This window comes from Ranitomeya variabilis, chromosome 1 (genome assembly GCF_051348905.1).
Source record: "Ranitomeya variabilis isolate aRanVar5 chromosome 1, aRanVar5.hap1, whole genome shotgun sequence".
NCBI classification, from domain to species: Eukaryota; Metazoa; Chordata; class Amphibia; order Anura; family Dendrobatidae; genus Ranitomeya; species Ranitomeya variabilis.
The window spans coordinates 209,405,375-209,429,250 of NC_135232.1; the positions used below are offsets into that span (position 1 = coordinate 209,405,375).

General features: G+C 41.2%; 1 protein-coding gene across 1 annotated transcript in view; it reads left to right on the top strand.

Moving 5' to 3' along the window:
* The window catches only part of TESC (tescalcin), a 137,132-nt gene extending 113,797 nt beyond the window's left edge, over nt 1–23,335 (top strand). Inside the window, exons 7-8 of the mRNA XM_077292338.1 lie at nt 17,616–17,663; nt 22,463–23,335. Of these exons, the coding sequence (XP_077148453.1) occupies nt 17,616–17,663; nt 22,463–22,540 (126 nt within the window). The 3' untranslated portion in view covers nt 22,541–23,335. The remainder of the gene's footprint in view (nt 1–17,615; nt 17,664–22,462) is intronic.
* Nucleotides 23,336–23,876: the final 541 nt, after the last annotated feature.

The window sequence follows — 23,876 nt, forward strand, 5'->3', positions numbered from 1 at the left end:
AGATCCTGTACTGAACAACCTTACAGGATCCGATTTTTATGGTTCCACCTGCTGATGCATAAAAGCTATACGGATTCTATACGGTTAACAAGAAAGTTGAGAAATCAATCATTTTTTCTGGATGAAAAACGGATGATTTTTAAAATGCTCATGTGAATTTAGCCTAAGGCCCAAGTCATTGAGACTGGCATGCAGGAAGGAGGCACTAAATTCATTAAGAGGCTCACCATCCTGTCAGTGGTGTCTAGCACTTTTCACAAATTTGATGAGCAAGCATAACCATACCTTGTCCTGCCTAGACTTTTGACATCTGTCATGTCAGCAGTCTTTCCCATGATTGTGGAGCCTACTGAAACAGACTAAGGAACCTTTTTAAGTGCTTAGGAAGCCTTTGCAGGTGTTTTTTGTTAATTATTCTAATTTGCTGAGATAATGACTTTTGGGTTTTCACTGGCTGTAAGCCATAATCATCAACATTAACAGAAATAAACACTTGGAATAGATCTCTCTGTTTGTAATGCCTCTATGTAATATATGGGTTTCACTTTTTGTATTGAAGAACTGAAATGAATTAACTTTTTGATGATATTCTAAATTTGTGAGAAGCACATATACATATAATATGCAAAGTACATATCTGAGCTTGACTCAGTTTCACAGGAACATTCTGCAAAATATTTTCACTGCCAGAGGGATTTTGAGGTTATTTGGAAAAGATGGATGTACAGCTTCCATCATATCCCACAGCCTAGCACCAGTGCCTCACACAAATTAGCAATGACAGTTATTGCCAATTATACATGTGAAGAGATGGGCAGATGGAGCTTAATGTCTAAGTCTACACCATCATGTGTTTTCAGAGCAGAGCTTCTGTTTAACCCCAAAGACTCTGGATTTATGATGACAGCCTTAACTTTTGAAAATCAGCCTCCCATTCATACACTTAGTTAGTACAGTGAATTAGAAATATTTTATAAATATAAAACCATATGGGAGAGACCTTTATAGTGAGCTGTAAAAGAAATAGCTGCCATTGTCTGATTTGTATGTCTGAGAAAAGAAAATTGTAACCGGCACCTTATTACGTAGATATGTTTCCTTGTTGTGAAGAATGCGGTGTGCCCACAGGCCTGTAAAATGGAGCTTATGACGCCGTGTGCCTTTAAACTGCTCCTTGCACTTTTTAGTGGCTGCTGTCGGGGACTATAGATCGGCTCCTATTTTCTTCAGTAGCAGTGTGGCCAGGCAGTAGGGAAAGCAAGTAGTGAGCTTGGCTGCATCCGACAGTGGCAAAAGGAAGACTGTGATCCCCCTGCACCACGGCTGGACTGGGACTACAAAGCAGCCCTGGCACACAATTCCCAGCTGCACGCAATTTTTGCAGTTTTTTTTAAACGGGAGCTCATCAGTTGTATGCATCCATTTCTGTTACACCTGTGTAAATCACAAATAACTGGGAATTTAGCTACAGATATTTTTTGCTGCAGATTTGCAAGCAGAAAATCTGCTAAATACTACAGTACCAGAAAGGTGGTTTGAAACAATTTGAATCAGTCGTTCTTAATACCTTGTTGCAAAATTGAGTACACCCCAATGAAAAGCTGAAGCTTAGTCTACAAAATTCGAATTAACAAGAATTTAAAGGGATATTCCCATCTCCAAGATCCTATCATAATATGTAGTAGGTGTAATAATAATATTAGCAAATACCTCCAATTAGAATGTAATTTAGTTATTCTGATTCGCTAGGTCTCTTACCCCATGTAGGGCATTGCAGGACCTTAGGTATCCATGCCTGCACATGAGAAAAGAGGAATCTATACTACAGTTCTAATTGGAAGTATTTGCTAATATTATTATTATTACACCTAGTACATATTGGGATAGGATCTTGGAGCACGGAATACACCTTTATCCACAGGTAAATCTAATTATTAAACAGGCGTCCAGCTGACAGTTGACTACAAAAGGGTGTTACTTAAAGAAAACCTCTTCCCATTTCATATCAGCAAATGCACCACATGGGCGGCACAGTGGCTCAGTGGTTAGCTGGGGTCCTGGGTTCAAATCCCACCAAGGACAACATCAGCAAGGAGTTTGTATGTCCTCTCTGTGTTTGCGTGGGTTTCCTCCCACATTCCAAAGACATACTGATAGGGAATTTAGATTGTGAGCGCCATTGGGGACAGCGATGATAAAGTGTGCAAAAACTGTAAAGCGCTGCGGAATATGTTGGCGCTATATAAATAAAGAGATTATTATTATAAGATAAATGGCATAAGACCCGAGAAAGAAAATAATTTCTTTACACAAGAAAGGTGAAGGTTACATAAGACCAGAGTTTTACTTATCAGTCTGAACAGTGTAGCAAAAGTGATAAAAAAATGTAACAATGATAGAACTGCACCCATATCACAAAACATCCAGGCCCACCACAGAAGTTAACGTCTAAACAGGAGCCCCTTCTTCTGATGAGAATAGTTGAAGAAAATTAACATGCAAGTTCAGTTCTTTTAACTAAAGAAGTAGAGATCCAAACCAGGTGAGTGCTTCCGGTGAGATAATACGCTACAGAGGAATGGCATGCATGGATGTCGTCCATGAATGAAGCCTTTCCTAAACATCTTGCACAAAAAAGCATGCATACAATTCTATACTCTGGAGTGATGACACCAAGATAAATGTTTTTGGAACTGGTGGCGTCAAATCGGTATGTCGTCTCAAAGGCATGGTGCTTACAATAACAAATAGTGTAGGCAGTGTTGTTATGTGAGGCTGCATGAGAGCTGCTGGTGTCGGAGAGGTACATTTCTTTGATGGTATCATGAATTCACAGATGTACTGATTAGTATATAAAGAGAAGATGCTACCATCACTCCATGTCCTTGGTAGACGTCCACTTTACCAACATGCTACTGATCCAAAACACAAATCTAAGGCCACTGTTGCATTTCTGAAGAACAGGGTGAGAGTGATTCATTGGCAAAGTTTGTCTGCTGATCTGAACCCAATTGAGCTTCTATCTGGAGTTCTGAAGAGATAAGTTGAGCGTCACTCTCCATCCAGTATCCGGGTTCTAACAGAGATCATTGTTAAAGAATTTAAAAAGATAGAAGTTGCAATATGTCACCAACTTGTTCATTCCATGCCTAAATGACTTGGTGCTGTCCTCAAAAATCATGAAGGTCATACAAAATACTAGATGTAGTTATTTTCTATGTGAACTGTGTAAGGCTACTTTCACACTAGCGTTAACTGCAATCTGTCACAATGCGTCGTTTTTCAGAAAAAACGCATCCTGCAAAAGTGCTTGCAGGATGCGTTTTTTCTCCATTGACTAACATTAGCGACGCATTGCGACGGATTGTTTTTTCTCCATTGACTAACATTAGCGACGCATTGCGACGGATTGCCACACGTCGCAACCGTCGTGAGACGGTTGCGCTGTGTTGTGGTGGTCCGCCGGGAGAAAAAAACGTTACATGTAACGTTTTTTGCTCCCGACGGTCCGCTTTTTCTGACCGCGCATGTGCGGCCGGAACTCCGCCCCCACCTCCCCGCACTTCCCCGCACCTCACAATGGGGCAGCGGATGCGCTGGAAAAATGCATCCGCTGCCCCCGTTGTGCGGCAGAGACAACGCTAGCGTCGGTGACCTCGGCCCGACGTACTGCGACGGGCCGAGCCCGACGCTAGTGTGAAAGTAGCCTTAGTTTTTGCATCAACTAGGTTTAATAAAACTGAATATTTTTTTAGTAAAGTTATATTACTAACCTCACTGTCATGTCATGGGTTAAACAAATGTTCTATGAAACTCACATTAATTATACGTGTATATAAGTATATGTAACAGATGTAACAGATGCGAGACATGATATTAACAATAGCATTTCATTAAGGTATATGATTTCAACACCATACTTCGTAGTATCTCCTAATTATATGTATAGTGAAAACACAATCTCAAAACCATGAGACAATGCTAAAAGCAGTTCGAATTATGAGGAATCTTTGGACTGAGGTATGTCAGGTTATTGGTACACAAGAATAGTTAAAGGTCTCTAGCAGTAACATTAGCATAGTCCGGGCAGAGTAGAGCAGGATAGTGCAGGGTAAAACATTGCCAAGGAGAACAACACGCTGCCGCCTGCTATCCTCAAGATAATTTCACAATTGGCTGACGAATGATGGACGAGGCCGCTTCGACACTAGGCCAGATATTGAGGAACTCACAGTGAGCGTATAGTATATACACATCCGATTCCATTGCATGAAATATATATATTGTACACTCCGCCAAGATCTGCAATAACCAAAAAAAACTACCTGCCACCACCAATCGTTCATGCAGGCTGTTATATGTAACGTATGGCTTCAGAGATGCGGTTTATAGAGTAAGAGGAACAAAGCTATTAAATTTTATATATTTAATCTTAAAGTAGTATACAAAGGATGTTACAAAATGGGAGCAAAACAATATATAATATACAAATTAAATTACATAAAATAAAAAGGAATTTCAAACTAAATGTACTGTCGCGAGAATGGCTCTTATCTTTATAGATGGAATTGTTCCGATTAGGAAAATGGGATATTCTCACAAAGAACTGTGTCCTAAAGAAAACAAGTGCTGATGCTACAGCATAGGTTAATAACCAAATTTCACTACAACAAATAACCTATATCCTTAGTTTGTAGAGTAGATAAAACATATACCTTTATTAAACAAGCTAAAACCATGAGACAACTACAACAGATATACACATAAATCACACAACCGTGCTCTCTAGCATGAACCCTATCTGGGGTACTACATGCCACTGCCTGCCAGCGGAGGTTGGCACCCTACACACAAATACGAGATTGGCGCCCCCACTCAACGGCGGCTGACCCTGCAACTCCTAACATGCGCCCTATGCCAGAAGGTGTATCATACACACTGTCATGGATACCCGACAGGAAGATTAGTATGGGTAGATGATAAATTATATCAAGTTATGAAATTTATTTATATTTTACCCCTAAAGGGACCGCATGTGGCAGGGTGAGAGACACGGACTAAAAACAGGTGCAAAAAACAAAATTGTGCTCGTGTAAAAAACAACAACCGCTCACTACCTCTGTACCCTGTCCAGGGTTGCCCTGCCTGACTGTGGAGGTTGGCACCCTACTGTACAGCGGAAATGGCGCCCCCACACAACGATGGCTGACCCTGGAATAACCCTATGGATATGCTAAACCTGCATCTGGATAAACAATGGGTATGATTAAAGATATAAATTATCCCCTAAAGCAAAGCAGGCAGGCAGGAGCTCAACTCCACAGGTCAAATGGACAGAAAAATGAGGCATAACCGATAAACCATATCATATCTCATTTACAGAGGATAAGAGCCGATACTTATCATGTTGATGAGCTGAACACCTCAACGCGTTTCGCCGCAAGGCTCATCAGGAGGCCCAGATATGCAGATGCATATGCATCTGCATATCTGGGCCTCCTGATGAGCCTTGCGGCGAAACGCGTTGAGGTGTTCAGCTCATCAACATGATAAGTATCGGCTCTTATCCTCTGTAAATGAGATATGATATGGTTTATCGGTTATGCCTCATTTTTCTGTCCATTTGACCTGTGGAGTTGAGCTCCTGCCTGCCTGCTTTGCTTTAGGGGATAATTTATATCTTTAATCATACCCATTGTTTATCCAGATGCAGGTTTAGCATATCCATAGGGTTATTCCAGGGTCAGCCATCGTTGTGTGGGGGCGCCATTTCCGCTGTACAGTAGGGTGCCAACCTCCACAGTCAGGCAGGGCAACCCTGGACAGGGTACAGAGGTAGTGAGCGGTTGTTGTTTTTTACACGAGCACAATTTTGTTTTTTGCACCTGTTTTTAGTCCGTGTCTCTCACCCTGCCACATGCGGTCCCTTTAGGGGTAAAATATAAATAAATTTCATAACTTGATATAATTTATCATCTACCCATACTAATCTTCCTGTCGGGTATCCATGACAGTGTGTATGATACACCTTCTGGCATAGGGCGCATGTTAGGAGTTGCAGGGTCAGCCGCCGTTGAGTGGGGGCGCCAATCTCGTATTTGTGTGTAGGGTGCCAACCTCCGCTGGCAGGCAGTGGCATGTAGTACCCCAGATAGGGTTCATGCTAGAGAGCACGGTTGTGTGATTTATGTGTATATCTGTTGTAGTTGTCTCATGGTTTTAGCTTGTTTAATAAAGGTATATGTTTTATCTACTCTACAAACTAAGGATATAGGTTATTTGTTGTAGTGTAAAGAACTGTGTCCTCCATGAATGAACACGGATTATAATTCAGCATTTGCTTTTATTAAATAATAGTTATGCCCACATACGGTACTTTCCCCTTTGGTGTCTGGCCCTCAGCGGATATCTTCCTTTAATTACCTATTCACAGTAGGAGGTCCTAGTTTAATAGGGATTGTAATGAAGTGCAAGCTCTTCTTCACTTCCCAAGTTATAATTAATCCAATATGTTCATTAGGAGGGTGACACGTCCTATTTTAAGAGATGGCTTTATGGATTTTACCGTTACCTCTATGACAAACATTATTAAGGCTCCTATTATAGCGCCATTCTTGGTTGACAGTGGAGAGCAGAGGGGACATCATGCAACAGAGAAGCGAAGATGAGCCACAGACTTCAAGTGCAAACCTAATTTGCATCTAAATAAAAGTGGAAATTCAGCACAATTATGCAAGGAAGCTTAAGAGCTAAGCTTGAGAAATGCAGGATCAAAAATAAAAAATAAATAACTCATATAAGTTACATATTATATATAAAGTTTATGTAGATTAAAACAACTGCAGACACCATTTGATTGCATTAGTATTTTGTAAAAATAGAAACAACTAGCTCACGCCTGCTATATGACTGAGATCCTCGACACAGGGGTAGCTACACCTGCTAGACTTAGTGCTGCATAGATCCAAAATAAACTCCTCCAGCCAAAAATCTACGTAAAAAATAGAACTTTATTCCAGTACGAGTAAAAAATAAATGAAATCTTCAATTTCATCGAGTAATATAGTATAATTTTGTTAAGTATTTTCTGACTGTAAACCAGTCCTTAACCCCTTTTACGACACTTGACGTACCTAATCCTATACATCATGGTCAGAAAGGGGTTCCCAATCAATGATGTATAGGTCAATGGCGTATAAGTATGGCATGACAGTATGGCAGGAGCTGTGCACACACACAATCGCTGCCAGGAGCTCTGCTTAAGTGATAGCGAGTCCAGGCTATCCCTGCCAGGGAAGGTGCCCGCACCAGCCCCAGCTGTTTAACCCCCTAACTGCCGTGATCAATATCGATTGCTTCATTTAGGAGGTTAGGATAGGGAGAGGGCTTTCTCTCCATTCCGATCGGCACCCCTGCGACGGCAACCTGAAGTCATCATCACGACCTCTGGGCTTGCCAGCTATGGTGGCCTGTTACACCATGCCATCAGCATGGTCTAAGAGGAGTTCTTTCAGTGTCGCAGTGACAGGTATAATGCCTTGCAGTGCTGTCGTATTACATTATAGCAGTGATCAGAGCAATAAAAGTTGAAGTCCCATAAAAATTGTAAAAAATGTTTTTTAAATCACAAAATAATAATAATAATAAAAAAAAATCACTATACCCATGAATAGATCCAAAAAATGATGAAGGCAGCACACCAATAGCTGAAATTTCACGTGCGGTTTATTGGCCCATGTGCAACGTTTCGGTCCCAAGTGTGGAGCTTTCTCAAGCAGTTCAAAAAGTGCAAGTTCATGGTATTTTATAGGAGACAAATTATTCAAGCATTTAGTGACAATTATCATAATTACATATCATATCATAATTTTAAGAGAAAAACATCAACATGATGCAATCAATCATTTTGTGTATAAAGTGCTATAGTGTGCAATAGGACAGATATATATATATATATAAATAAAAATGAGTGTATGTGGGTGTGTTGTGTGTATCAGCCACTCCCACTCCACATAGCAACCAATCATTGAGCATCTTTCATTTCACCAGAGCTGTTACCCCTTCGTGACCTTGGGATTTTCCGTGTTCGTTTTTCGCTCCCCTCCTTCCCAGAGCCATAACTTTTTTATTTTTCCATCAATATGGCCATGTGAGGGCCATACGAGTACGAGATGTACTTTTGAACGACATCATTGGTTTTACCATGTCATGTACTAGAAAATGGGAAAAAAATTCCATGTGCGGTGAAATTGCAAAAAAAAGTGCAATACCACACTTGTTTTTTGTTTGGCTTTTTTACTAGATTCACTAAATGCTAAAACTGACCTGCCATCATGATTCTCCAGGTCATTACGAGTCCATAGACACCAAACATGTCTAGGTTCTCTTTTATCTAAGTGGTGAAAAAAATTCCAAACTTTGCTAAAAAAAAAAAAAAAAAATTGCGCCATTTTCCGATACCCGTAGCTTCTCTATTTTTCATGATCTTGGGTCAGGTGAGGGCTTATTTTTTGCGTGCAGAGCTGGCGTTTTTAACCCCTTCCCGACATCTGACGGTATAGTACGTCACATGTCGGGACCCCCGCTTTGATGTGCGCTCCGGCGGTAAGCGCACATCAAAGCCGGGACATGTCAGCTGTTTTGAACAGCTGACATGTGCCCGCAATAGGCGCGAGCAGAATCGCGATCTGCGCGTGCCTATTAACTAGTTAAATGCCGCTGTCAAACGCAGACAGCGGCATTTAACTACTGCATCCGGCCGTGCGGCCGGATATGAGCGCATCGCCGACCCCCGTCACATGATCGGGGGTCGGCGATGCTCCTCCATTGTAACCATAGAGGTCCTTGAGACCTCTATGGTTACTGATTGCCGGTGGCTGTGAGCGCCCCCCTGTGGTCGGCGCTCACAGCACACCTGCAAATCTGCTGTGTAGCAGCGATCTTATGATCACTGCTGCATAGCAGAGCCGATCGGGCTGTGCCTGCTTCTAGCCTCCCATGGAGGCTATAGAAGCATGGCAAAAGTTAAAAAAAAAAGTTTTTAAAAATGTGAAAAAAATAAAAAAAATATAAAAGTTTAAATCACCCCCCTTTCGCCCCAATCAAAATAAATCAATAAAAAAAACCAACCTACACATATTTGGTATCGCCGCGTTCAGAATCGCCCGATCTATCAATAAAAAAAAAGCATTAACCTGATCGCTAAATGGCGTAATGAGAAAAAAATTCGAAACGCCAGATTTACGTTTTTTTGGTCACCACAACATTGCATTAAAATGCAATAACGGGCGATCAAAAGAACGTATCTGCACCAAAATGCTATCATTAAAAACGCCAGCTCGGCACGCAAAAAATAAGCCCTCACCTGACCCCAGATCACGAAAAATGGAGACGCTACGAGTATCGGAAAATGGCGCAATTTTGTTTTGTTTTGTTTTTTGCAAAGTTTGGAATTTTTTTTCACCACTTAGGTGAAAAATAACCTAGTCATGTTAGGTGTCTATGAACTCGTAGTGACCTGGAGAATCATAATGGCAGGTCAGTTTTAGCATTTAGTGAACCTAGCAAAATAGGCAAGCAAAAAACAAGTGTGGGATTGCACTTTTTTTGCAATTTCACTGCACTTGGAATTTTTTTCCCGTTTTCTAGTACACGACATGCTAAAACCAATGATGTCGTTCAAAAGTACAACTCGTCCCGCAAAAAATAAGCCCTCACATGGCCAAATTGACGGAAAAATAAAAAAGTTATGGCTCTGGGAAGGAGGGGAGCGAAAAACAAAAACGGAAAAAGCTCCGGGGGTGAAGGGGTTAATGATACCATTTTGGAGCAGATATGTTCTTTTGATCGCCCGTTATTGCATTTTAATGCAATGTCGAGGCGACAAAAAAAAACGTAATTCTGGCGTTTCGAATTTTTTCGCTACGCCATTTAGCGATCAGGTTAATCCTTTTTTTTATTGATAGATCGGGTGATTCTGAACGCGGCGATACCAAATATGTGTAGGTTTGATTTTTTTTATTGATTTATTTTGAATGGGGCGAAAGGGGGGGTGATTTCAACTTTTAGATTTTTTTTATTGTTTTCACATTTATTTTAACTTTTTTTTTTTACTTTTGCCATGCTTCAATAGCCTCCATGGGAGGCTAGAAGCTGGCACAACTCGATCGGCTCTGCTACATAGCAGCGATCATCAGATCGCTGCTATGTAGCTTAATAACAGGCTTGCTATGAGCGCCGACCACAGGGTGGCGCTCATAGCAAGCCGGGATCAGTAACCATAGAGGTCTCAAGGACCTCTATGGTTACCATTCTGATGCATCGCTGACCCCCGATCATGTGATGGGGGTCAGCGATGCGCTCATTTCCGGCTGGATGTCCGGAAGCGCCAGTTAAATGCCGCTGTCAGCGTTTGACAGCAGCATTTAACTAGTTAATAGCGGTGGGTGAATCGCGATTTCACCCGCCGCTATTGCGGGAACATGTCAGCTGTTCAAACCAGCTGACATGTCCTGGCTTTGATGCGGGCTCACCGCCAGAGCCCACATCAAAGCGGGGGATCTGACCTCGGACTTACTATCCTGTCCGAGGAAAGAAAGGGGTTAAAAGAAGCTGAGCTGTGATTGGTTGCTATAAGAAACAGTTTTCCCACTCCACAACACCTCAGCAGACACTGACCGGGTGGGAGAAATCTAGCATCTGCGGGAACATAAGCTCCCAGCCATTGTCTGCCCCCCCCAGAAAGGAGCAGAGAGCACACGACAGAAATGAATCTCCCCCTCCCCCATTACTGCTGCACTCTATTGTTACCAGCATAGAAAATCGCATCATCAGTGGCCACTCACAGAGCCGCACTGCCAGGTTACATAACAGCACATCTCCAGGAACTCCCTGCAGAGCGCCACCCTGCTCGGGACTGTGGGATGGAGGATGTGTGATGAGTATATGGGCACGGAACTAAAGGATGGAGGATGTCTGATGGGTATATGGGCGTGGGACTATGGGATGGAGAATGTGTGATGGGTATATGGGCACGGGACTATGGGATGGAGGATATGTATGATGGGTATATGGACACTGGACTATGGGATGGAGGATGTGTGATGGGTATATGGGCACGGGACTATGGTATGGAGGATGTGTGATGGGTATATGGGCATGGACTATGGGATGGAGGATGTGTGATGGGTATATGGGCACTGGGACTATGGGATGGAGGATGTGTATGATGGGTATATGGGCATGGGACTATGGGATGGAGGATGTGTGATGGGTATATGGGCATGGGACTATGGGATGGAGGATGTGTGATGGGTATATGGGCATGGGACTATGGGATGGAGGATGTGTGATAGGTATATGGGCACGGGACTATAGTATGGAGGATGTGTGATGGGTATATGAACACTGGACTGGGATGGAGGATGTGTATGATGGGTATATGGGCATGGGACTATGGGATGGAGGCTGTGTGATGGGTATATGGGCATGGGACTATGGTATGGAGGATGTGTGATAGGTATATGGGAACTGGACTATGAGATGGAGGATGTGTGATGGGTATATGGGCATGGGACTATGTGATGGAGGATGTGTATGTTGGGTATATGGACACGGGACTATGGGGTTGAAAGCTATGTATGATTGGTATATGGGCACGGGACTATGGGATGGAGGATATGTATGACAGGTATATGGGCATGGTACTATGGGATAGAGGATATGTATGATGGGTATATGGGCATGGGACTATGGGATGGAGGATATGTATGACGGGTATATGGGCACGGAACTATGGGATGGAGGATATGTATGACAGGTATATGGGCATGGTACTATGGGATAGAGGATATGTATGATGGGTATATGGGCATGGGACTATGGGATGGAGGATATGTATGACGGGTATATGGGCACGGAACTATGGGATGGAGGATATGTATGATGGGTATATGGGCACGGGACTATGGGATGGAGGATAAGTGATGGGTATGTGGGCATGGGACTATGGGATGGAGCATATGTATAATGGGTATATGGGCACGGGACTATGGGATGGAGGATAAGTTATGGGTATATGGGCATGGGACTATGGGATGGAGGATATGTATAATTGGTATATGGGCACGGGACTATGGGATGGAAAATATGTATGATGGGTATATGGGCACGGGACTATGGGATAGAGGATATGTATAACAGGTATATGGGCATGGGACTACCGGATGGAGGATATGTATGATGGGTTTATGGGCACGGGACTATGCGATGGAGGATGTGTATATGAGCACTGGACTATGGGATGGAGGATGTGTGATGGGTATATGGGCCCTGGACTATGGGATGGAGGATATGTATGATGAGTATATGGGCACTGGACTATGGGATGGAGGATGTCTGATGGGTATATGGGCACTGGACTATGGGATGATGTGCGATGGGTATATGGGCAAGGGACTATGGCATGGAGGATGTGTGATGGGTATAAGGGCAGGGGACTATGGGATGGAGGATGTATATGATGGGTATATGGGCACGGGACTATGGGACGAGGATGTCTGATGGGTATATGGGCAATGGACTATGGGATGGAGGATGAGTGATGGGTATATGGGCAACGGACTATGGGATGGCGGATGTGTGATGGGTATATGGGCACTGGACGAATATGGGATGGAGGATGTTTGATGAGTGTATGGTCATTGGACTATGGGATGGAGGATAATCATTATAATTTGTTATAACTAGTGTTGAGCATTCCGATACCGCAAGTATCGGGTATCGGCCGATACTTGCGGGTATCGGAATTCCGATACCGAGATCCGATACTTTTGTGGTATCGGGTATCGGTATCGAAACAACATTAATGTAAAAATGTGTAAAAGAGAGAATTAAAATAAAAAATATTGCTATACTCACCTCTCCGACGCAGCCTGGACCTCACCGAGGGAACTGGCAGCGTTGTTTGCTTAAAATTCGCGCGTTTACTTCCTTACGTGAAGTCCCGGCTTGTGATTGGTCGCGTGCCGCCCATGTGGCCGCGACGCGACCAATCACGGCAAGCCGTGACGTAATTTCAGGTCCTTCAGGATTTTAAAATTACGTTCTGGCTTGTGATTGGTCGCGTCGCGGTCACATGGGCGACGCGACCAATCACAAGCCGTGACGTCACGGGAGGCTGGACACGCGCGCATTTTAAAATGCGCGCGTGTCCTGCCTCCCGTGACATCCCGGCTTGTGATTGTCAGCGATGCATCAGAATGGTAACCATAGAGGTCCTATTTTACACATTAATATGGATCCCAGGGCCTGAAGGAGAGTTTCCTCTCCTTCAGACCCTGGGAACCATCAGGGATACCGTCCGATACTTGAGTCCCATTGACTTGTATTGGTATCGGGTATCGGTATCGGATTGGATCCGATACTTTGCCGGTATCGGCCGATACTTTCCGATACCGATACTTTCAAGTATCAAACGGTATCGCTCAACACTAGTTATAACTAACCACAGTTAGTTACTATGTCGGGCTCTTCAGCTAGTACATATATATATAGATAGATATGACAATTATATTCATAATTAATGATCAATGACAGTTGTATATAATCGATTTGAAATTAATTTAGAGTATGACTCATCCCATTCACATTACAAAACTCGCGCTGATATACGGCATCCTAGCCATACAAATGCGCATGTCTGGAAATGTTTAGACCACATAACATACTAGTACTTCCACTCATGCGTGGATATCTATCTATATGTATGTATGTCCATGAAATTTCAGCTATTGGTGTGCTGCCTTCATCATTTTTTGATCTATTGTAAAGGTTTGGTACATGCCTGGAAGGCTTTTGCACCCTATTGTAATTTTGTGCTGCTTTTTTGTTTTTTTTATTTTTATACCCATGAATATCTATATTGATGTAAAGCCAACAATAAACTATAAAAGTACATATATTTGGTATCGCCGTGTCTGGAGCGACCTGATCTATAAAACTGTTACACTTTAACCCCTTTAGAGAACACCATAAAAAAATTAATGAAAAACATGGCAAAAAACTATGGTTTTTCATCATACCTCCAAAAAAAGTAACAAAATGCATTCAAAAAGTCAAATGTAAGTAGAAATAGTATCACTGAAAACGACATCTTGTCCTGCTAAAAACAAGCCACCACACGGCTCCGTCAGCAAAGAAAAAAGTTATACCTCTCAGAATAAAGCAACGCAAAAACAATTCTTTTTTCTATGAAACAGTTTTTATTACGTAAATACTTCAAAACATTAATAAAAAGCACGTGGAAAAAAGCTGTTACATAAAATGGTGCAACTTATAATCCGATTTAATGGGAGCTTACCTGGGGCGGTGGAGCAGGGTCACAGGAGGTAGGGTCACTTCAGGATGCTGGTGGCGGCAGGAGTGGGGCCTCCTGAGATCTCAATTTGTGCATGAGCTGGCTCTGGCGGACATTTTTCCAAAGCCCATTGCAGGGAACTGAATGGGAAAGGGGACTCTGCTCACCGGCGCTGACATCTAATGAGTGCCCAGGCACCGCAGCATCGTAGCATTCCTGCTGCCGCTGGCCTCCTGAAGCAGCAACCCCGCCTCCTGTGACCCCACTCCACTGCTGCAGACTGCCCTTATAAGCTCACTTCGGATTATAAAACGAACTCCCATTTTCCTCCCAAATATGGAGGAAAAAAGTTTGTCTTTTAATCCAAAAAATACTGTAAATGTAGTATCGCTGTAATTGTAAAGCTCTCATCACTTTTGCCACACAGTGAAAGGCATAAAAAAACTAATAAAGAATTCCTGAATTGTTGGTTTTTGTTTATTCTGCCTCCCAAAAATCAGAATGGAAAGAGATGAAAAATGTTATGAGCCCAAAGATGGTACCAATAAAAATGTCAACTCGTCCCGCAAAAAACAAGCCCTCGGATCTCTGTCAGTAGAAATATAGAAAAATTATAGCTCTCAAAGTATGGCAATGCAAAAACTGTTTTTTTATTTAAAAAAAAGCATCTTTTTGTGTGTGACAGCAGGCAAACATAAAAAACATTAGAAATCTGGTATCGCTGTAATTGCATCGACCCAAAGAATAAAGTTATACTGCACGAGCAACGGCATATAAAATAAATAAAACCAGTTCTTGTCTTGCTGTTGATTTGTTCATTGTGCCTCACACAGATCACAATATGACTCATCTTGGAGGAGGATTTTTTTTTTTTTCTTTAGCAAGATGGTGCCACCGGCGCATGCGCAATAGCAGCTATCGGATCACCTCTATATACATTGATAGCAGCTACTGCGCAGGCGTAGATCACCTCTATATACACTGATAGCTGCTACTGCGCAGGTGCGGCGGGTGCCATTTTCAAATGGATTTTTTATTTATATATATCAGGATAACCTCATTAATTATAAACACCGTAAACATGCGATTATGCTGCATCGCAGATGCCTCGGCTGGCGCCAGCTTGCAGAAGTTTTTTTTTTTTTCATTATGTACATATAATAATCATTATGTAAACTAGGGGGCAGGTCAGTGAGGGATCAGTGAACTGTCAGCAGCCTCCATTATGAATACCTAATCAGAGCACCACATGAAGACCCCCACAGGCCGCCCCAAGGCACGAGCATATCATTAACTCAAAACTAAAAATAAAGATTAAACAACAACAACATGGCGGATTTCATCAACCCAGGTAACATTGTAATCAGTATAACGGTGCCAATCTGATACTGTCTGTAGGTTACTGTGAACAATCCTGCTGACAGGTTCCCGTTAAGTGGGGTATCTTGGAGTTGTAGGTATACTTCAGTGCCTTGCACCCTTTGTATTTATGTATTTACTGTTTCTTCTTCTCATTCTTCCCTTGAGCAAAGAAAGTTTCTATTTCAATGCTAGTTCTTCTTTAAGCATGTCATCTACCTGTTTTACAAAATTGTCTGCAGCGTCTTTGAGATCATCACATGATGTGATCTAGCTTTGTAGACACTCCTTCACATCCATCACCATCCAATAAGCTGTTAAAATATCCTTACCAGACATTTACAGATACTTTGGTGTTGGAGAAGCTGGTTGAAAAATGCGTAAAAAAATTGGGCTGTAATAATCGTTTCATATCTAAGCAGAAAATGAACACTGCTACTTTATTGAGCAGCGTAACTAATAATGCACTTTGCAAAGTTGTCTTGGTGGTATCTGAGAAAGCTAGATTTAGAAAATGTGAATAAGGCCATACATGAATTTGGCCACAAGAGATAGATGTTAACCTTCTAGGAAAGCCATTGTAAAACTTTTGCATATTAGTTGCCCCGTCGGTGAAATTACTGTTGTATTTTGCTACATCTTTGCTTCTCGAAGTAAGAAATTTCATTAGAATCTGGTACAGTGCTTCACCGGTGGTTAATTTACAGTCTACTGCAAGCAGGCTTTCATTTATTTGCTTAGTGATGTTTCTAATTATCTCCATCATAAGATTTTGCAATGTGTCAATTTGCATGGAGAACATTCTGAAATCCTTTACATCTATCTCAACGGTTGTCTGAATAAGTTGGTTATAAGAAGCCTGCCTGCAGCCAGTCTAGGATAGCGGTAGTGGGACAGGGAAGCAGGGCATTAACTCCAACAAAGAACATCATGAGGCTGCTTGATACTGAACACTACATGTGTGAGTGTTGTCTGCAAAAAAAATAAATAAAAGGGGCCATGGCTAAAAAAATGGGACCAGTAGCTTACTGTGAAATTTAGCAGCATGGCCCAGTTTGAGTCTGTCTGGTCAAGAAGATGGCCAGCTCCAACCTAGAGCAGTAGTGAGACCACATCTGGATACTGGGTTCATTCATGGAGATCTACCCCACTAACAGATATTCGTAGAGTAGAACTGATCCAAAGATTAGCCATAAAACTGGCAGAAGGTCGTAAGCTCAAATCTTATGAGCCTTTAAGTACGTAAGTTAAAGAGACTAGAGGAAAAAAGAGAAAGGGGGATATGATCGAAACCATTAAATCTGGTAGAATTTAAAAGAAGGTTTAGGAGGGAAATTTTTTACGAGAAACTTAAAAAAAAAAAGAATAAGGGGCTCAATCTGAAAAGAGTTCACAGGTAATGTCAGAACATATTATTCTACCTATATAGTACATTCTTGGACAAACTTTAGGCCAAAGTGATAAGAAAATCTGCAATACTTGAATGTTAAACATATCTGTTCTAAGAAAAAAGAAACACCACAGATGTGTCCTTTGTTACCTTTGCTTTTGGCTTAGATTAGTCAAGAAAAGCATATGTCAAGCCAAGAGGAAAGGTAACAAAGCATACATCTGTATGAGGTACAAGGTGACCAGTCTCTAACAATTCTTGACTGCATGATACACTGTCAGGAGATGCTCATACTGTATTTCTCTGTATGTGGCCACTACATTGATGTGAATTGCAATGCGTCAAGAATTTTGCTAGCATGTATTAATTTTGGATACTGAGAAATGAAAGTCCTTTATGCAATACACAGAAAGGCAAGGGTAGATGCTTCTGCCTAAGGGCACATTTGATAAATCATGACATCCATCTTCTATGGTTTTATATTTCAAGCTGTGTTTTTTCATTGAATAGGAACCTGACCAGATATATGAAGGAATCACCTTTGAAGATTTTTTGAAGGTAACTTTAATAAATACAGTCTTTTACCTGACACACAGAAACTTTTATTTTATTCTGCAAAAAAAAAAGTTGTTGAGCCTCTGAAAAGTTGGGATTAAGTGTTTATATGGATGTCAACAGATCCTACTAACCTCCACTATATTTTATGTGTATGATCAGGTGTATATACTTTTTGTACTTTTATCAATGCATGTCTACATATGAAGAGCTATAAAATTCAAAATGGCAAAGACATCTAATTACCCCTGAGAGTGGAAGGATGATTGTACGACAGCCCCCATTATATGGCATCTCCATATACATTTCAATGTCCATTGACATTTTTTGAGATGTTCATACACATAAGAGCAAAGTAGTCCATTGACTTAGGCACTGCTGGCCAACTATTAGTGGATATCGAGTCTTCCCAACTCTTCCACGATAGGTGATGTCAGGGAGTGAAGGATCAGGGTTATTAAATTTCAATATGCCTGATTCTTTGTTTTCACGTATGATAATCCACCACCAGATGTGTCTAGGACGGGTTTATTCCCTTTTACCCATTAAAAATGTATGTATGCTCAACTGAGATGAGCATCCATGTGTATGGGTAGATCAAGAAGAATATCTGTTGGCTGAAGAAGAATTCGATCAGGAGGTATTGATGGTGTGTGGCCAGGTTTACTTTATCTGGGATAACTGTATTCCAGCTGTAAAAATAGATGAAAACTTTTTTTTTGCCTCAGATTGTGATTGGCTGCATCATAGTAATCTTCTGTTATTGAGGGGAAAAATACATTTAACAATAATAATAATTTTTTCATATTACACCAAGAAATTCTGCAGCCCTTGATAGCTCAAAGGGTGCATACACTAACAAAATCATTCATTGCAAAGAAAAAAAAATCAACTATTAAAACAAGAGGATTAAGGGTGTTGCTCACAAGAGCTTGCAATCTGTAAGTCTTCATTAAACAATTGTAAGGAAATGACTGCCATGGAATATTATCTTATCCTTGAGATATTGCTATCAAGCTACAGTGATTGCTGTTGCCATTGTCTATTCATGAACAGTATAGATATTTGTATTGAGGGCTGGGCTGCCTCCCCATACGATTCAAGACACTACACCCAACAAAGGTGCAGCATAGTATGTGTACACTCATCATTATTGAATTCATTGGTATTGTTATGACCCAACTCTTCATTAGGGAATTCAAGTTTTTTATTCAGTCTCATTGCCAAAAATGTATAAAGTCCAACCCCAGCCATGGTGTCTACCTTTCATAACATTTCCAAAAGAATGGATCATTCTGAATAGTAAGCAAGTGGAGCTTCATGCTATGGATTTGCATGGTAGAGCACCAGCATGAAGCCAAACATCACCACGCACAATGCTAAGCGTTGAGGGTTTAAAGCTCATCTCTAGTGATGAGCGAGTGTACTTGTTGCTCGGGTTTTCCTGAGCACGCTCGGGTGATCTCCGAGTATTTGTGACTGTTCGGAGATTTAGTTTACATCGCCGCAGCTGAATGATTTACAGCTACTAGCCTGGTTGATTACATCCCTAAATCATTCAGCTGAGGCGATGAAAACTAAATCTCCGAGCACTAACAAATACTCGGAGGACAGCCGAGCAATGAGTACAGTCGCTCATCACTACCCATCTCCATTGGATTCTGGAGTAGTGGAAACATGTTCTATGGAGTGACAAATTATTCTTTTCTATCTGGCGGTCTCATATAAGGTTGGGGTTCTATAAATGCCACGAGGACATTACCAGCCTGACTACCTTATGCCAACTGTAACGTTTGACGGAGGAGGGATAATGCTCTGATGTCAAGTTTCAGCGATTGCTATAGTTTCCTTATTTCCGGAAAATCTTAATGCATCAGCATACCAAGACATTTTTATACAATTGTATGCTTCCAACTTTGTGGAAACAGTTTGGGGAAGGCTCTTTCTTATTTCAGAAGGGCTGTGCCCAGTGAGCAAAGAAAGGTCCATAAAGGCATGGCTGGGGAAGACTGGTGTGAAGAACTCGATTTACCACACAGAGCCCTGAACTCAAATTCATCAAACATCTTTGGTATGAAATAGAACAGATGTTGCAGCCAATAGCTCTCCTCTAACATCAGTGCCAGACCTCACAAATGGTCTTCTGGATAAATGGGCCAGATTCCCACAGAAGAATGATAGTTGTTAAAGCTGCAAAGTGGGGTCCAACTCCATAATACTCCATGCTGATGGATAACAATGGGACGTCATTAAAGCTCCTGTAGGTGCAATGTGTAGCAGCCACCATACTTTTTTGTCCATATAGTTTATTAGACTCCGTGTTTATCAGAAAAAAGTAAAAATCTTTTTAATAGTTTCATTTCTCTATTACTTACTATATAGTGTTAAACAACGTTGAGACGAACACAATATTGCAGCAAAAAATGCTATTCTAGGGGAGTAGTCTTCTTACAGAAGACCTTGATACAAGTGATATATGTCACACAAGCATTTGAACTAGATGAGATGGTATTCCCAAAGATTACAGTTTGAATGTGATCCTGAATTTATAGGTGCTAAGTTATGTATCCCAAAAGTAGCTGACAGCTGCTATAGGTTTTTTAGCTTCTAAAGTCAAGTTGTCACACCAGGCGTGTGCAGTGCATACAGTGTGTAGCCCTTGCAGTAGATATTGAAGGCTTCTGCTGCTTCTTCTTTAAAGGCAGTTTTCTACTGCAGAGTTCATTACATATAGGAAACTAATGAATTTCATAGGTCATAATTTCTGGGGGATTGCTCAGCTGGCCATACACATGCGATAGCTGTTGACCAAACAGCCTTCTCTCCCAGCCTCACCATGGACCTAAACATTAGGCTCATCCATGTGCTCATGTGTCTTCAGTGGAGAAAAATGAAAAAGCCGGCCCTGCCGCTCTAGAGCAGGGTTATCACCCAACAACAAAAAAAGGGTTGGGTGTTTAAATTCAGACTACCCGATTCTGTTCTTCCCTCACATTATCTGTAGGGGAAGAGATGGGTGGTTCTCATACACATTAGATTGACAGCTAATACTGGCGACTTTGGTCAACATTAACCTAATATATTGGAGTCTTTAGAGAGACATCAGTGTAAACTCAGTAATAAGCAAGGAGTCCTCTGCCGTCTATGTCCATCACTGGATTATTCAGAGGGTTCCTTTTTCTTAAGGCCCACATTTACATTTAATTATGGCCAAACCTGCCAATATAGGCTGGATCAGCCATCAATATATTGTGTATGTGGACCACTGAACCCTCCCCAAAAAGATAAGGTTTAAGTAGTGAGAATTTCTATGCTCTTTTGTTCCCTGAGAGTTCAGCCAAAGGGGAGTTTTGTCTTCTGCTCCCCCCATAGAAAACACACAAACTAAACATTCATGTGTCTGGGGGAGTGCAGACGACCAGTTGTCAGTCAAACCAGCTATTGCATGTTATGTTCACCTTTTAGGTGTTCCTAGAAGTTAATCACCTTCCGCCCCAATCATATCATTATGAAGATACATGCCTGAATGTGTGCCTGGAGAGTGTCAAACCAGATCTCCTATCAAAAGCAAGATCCTCATTTGTCCCCCAGTTATGTATCTGTGTATCCGACAAACAAAATCATTGCCTTTTATTTATGGTGTACAAAACTATGACATGCTGTATTTACCAGGTTCCCTCACCACTCTGTCTATTTCTTAAGTATGCTACCTACTATTCAATCGGTGCTGACAGTGTCAGACAGTAGAGATACACACCTTCATAAGATGTAATGGTAACACCCAGTTGTCATAGTTGTAGCATTCACATACACTCAGCAACATTGAAATGGCAACGCCAAGAAGGAAAAGCTGTGACATTCTGGAAATCACAGGATCGATAGACATGGTAATGATATACAAATTATGAAAAAATGGAAACAACATTTTAAAAATATCTCGATTGGAAGTAGGAGCACGATGTGCAGGAATACAAACACTTACACCTGGAGACCATGTTAGCAATGCTATGAAAGGACTTTACAAGGGAAAATCACACTGATCCTACTACTGGGATTAGGGTATGGAGTGACAATTTACAGTAGCCGGACCCCTCTAGTCTTCATTCCAGGTGCATGAACAGCTCAGCATTACATTGGTTTGATGGTTGGACCAGTAATACAACCATTTCTCCAATGTGTCCCAGGAGCTTTTTTTCAACACGACAGCTACAGGTCACGTTTCTTGTACTATTGTGAGCATCCTGTGTTGCCTAAAAGTGCCACCATGGTCTGCAGCATCTTTGGACTTATCTCCCGTTGAGCAAATCTAGGACATCATTGGTCAACAATTGTAAAGGGAGCTGCCAGCAGAGAATCTTGATGGTTTGTGTGCCCAAGAGCATTAACTGTGGCACAACATTAACTTCCTTTATAGCAGCCAAGGCGTGAAAGTGTATTCCTCATACTCCGTATTGAATAAACTGAGATCTTAAGATTTTGTTTCTTTTTATTATTCATTTGCATATCACTAATATGCATCTAGTGATTTCCAGAGTTCCTCAACTTTTCCTTTTTGGAGCTGCAATTTAAATGTTGAAGAGTGTGGATATAGGAGAAATAACAGAGAAATGGCATAATGCAGAGATATGAGATGATCCACAATTACAATTAATGTTATATTATTGGGAACTTACACTCATGGCGTGTAATCAGACCACTGAATTTTCTATGGATAACTGTAACACCTCTTTAATCTACAGGACGTTTCTCATATGTATTGACGTTAGTAACTAGATTTACATTTCTACAATTTTTTTTTCCAGATCTGGGAGGGAATTGATATTGAAACCAAAATGCACGTCCGATTCCTGAACATGGACACTATACCTTCCTGCCACTGAGTCCCCTGCTGCTGGTGAACAGTCGCCAACTTGTCAAGGAGGAGAGTAAATCATGATGCAAACGGTTTAACGGTGATAATGGGGTCTTAGACTTTAATGAATATATCGTAGAAGAAATTCATCAATTTAGATTGAAGATTTGGTTTTAATAATTCGGAGCATTTTTCCATTTAAACTGTAAGGTAACTACTTCATGAGTTATTTCGGTGGGAAGTAATTTAAAAGGATTGTCTGAAGATGACAACTCCGTCGGTATGCCCTATTACGGCATATGGACCCCATAAGTATGTGTGGGTGGCTTTGTCCCTCATTCAGGTCCTTCTCTATAAGCCATAACAGAATAAGAGCGTCCATGAAACCAGATACAGGCAGCTTTCCCACATATACTTATAACTATAGGAATAAATGGATATTAAAATGCTTCACACAAGATCTGAACTCTGGAACTTTATTTTTTTTGTTTTGTCAGGCTAGATGTAGATTAGCCGGGGAAAGGTTGGTCATGACGGTAGGGCTTCTTTCTTGGACTGAGATTGTGTTTTTCTATGCAAGTCTATGCTTAAAAAGATTCTAAGGAATATTGAATATTAAGTACTCACTAAAGCTATATTAGCTGAAAGACTACTGATTGATATAGTAATAGTAATAGAAGCAGTAGTTTATGGTATTTAGGAAATGTAAAAGATTGTAATGTAACAGATTGTAATGTAAAAGATACACCATAAAAACATAGACGAATGAGGAATCCGCCTAAAATCCTCAAATTGCTAATAAATTCTTTGGTGTAACCAGTAACGTGACCAGGATTCTTTAGTATCTATAGATTTAACAACAAAGAACCCACCACAGAATACACGTGACCCGGCTTTTACTGTTAACAGCCAAGCAGATGCTCATTTGGCCTTCTCTGTCCAGTAGTTGGCTATGGGATGTTAAACCAAAAAAAAACAAGGTGTAAATCTAGTAATAAGTCCAGGTACCACAAATGCAATCTCAAGACCTGATCTACTTCTTCAAGAGGAACTTGAACCTTGTCATAAGTCATAAATGGTCGCTTCAAAGCCACGAGAACTAATGTGTTGGCATGCAATTGGCATGTAGAGCGTTCTTGATACACAATCTGTGGTGCTCATCTTGGTAGAGGTAAGTGAAAGATAAAGCCAAGAAAATTAAAGCTTTCCATACAGCAACATAACAGATCCTAATATTTTTCTGCCACTGGCGAGTGCCAAACCTCATCCAGTCAAAGACACAATAAAGCAAGTGCATGCGATACATATTATTAAAAATTGTATACCATTGGAAATATACTCCTGTGATGTTGGCATTGGGGTTT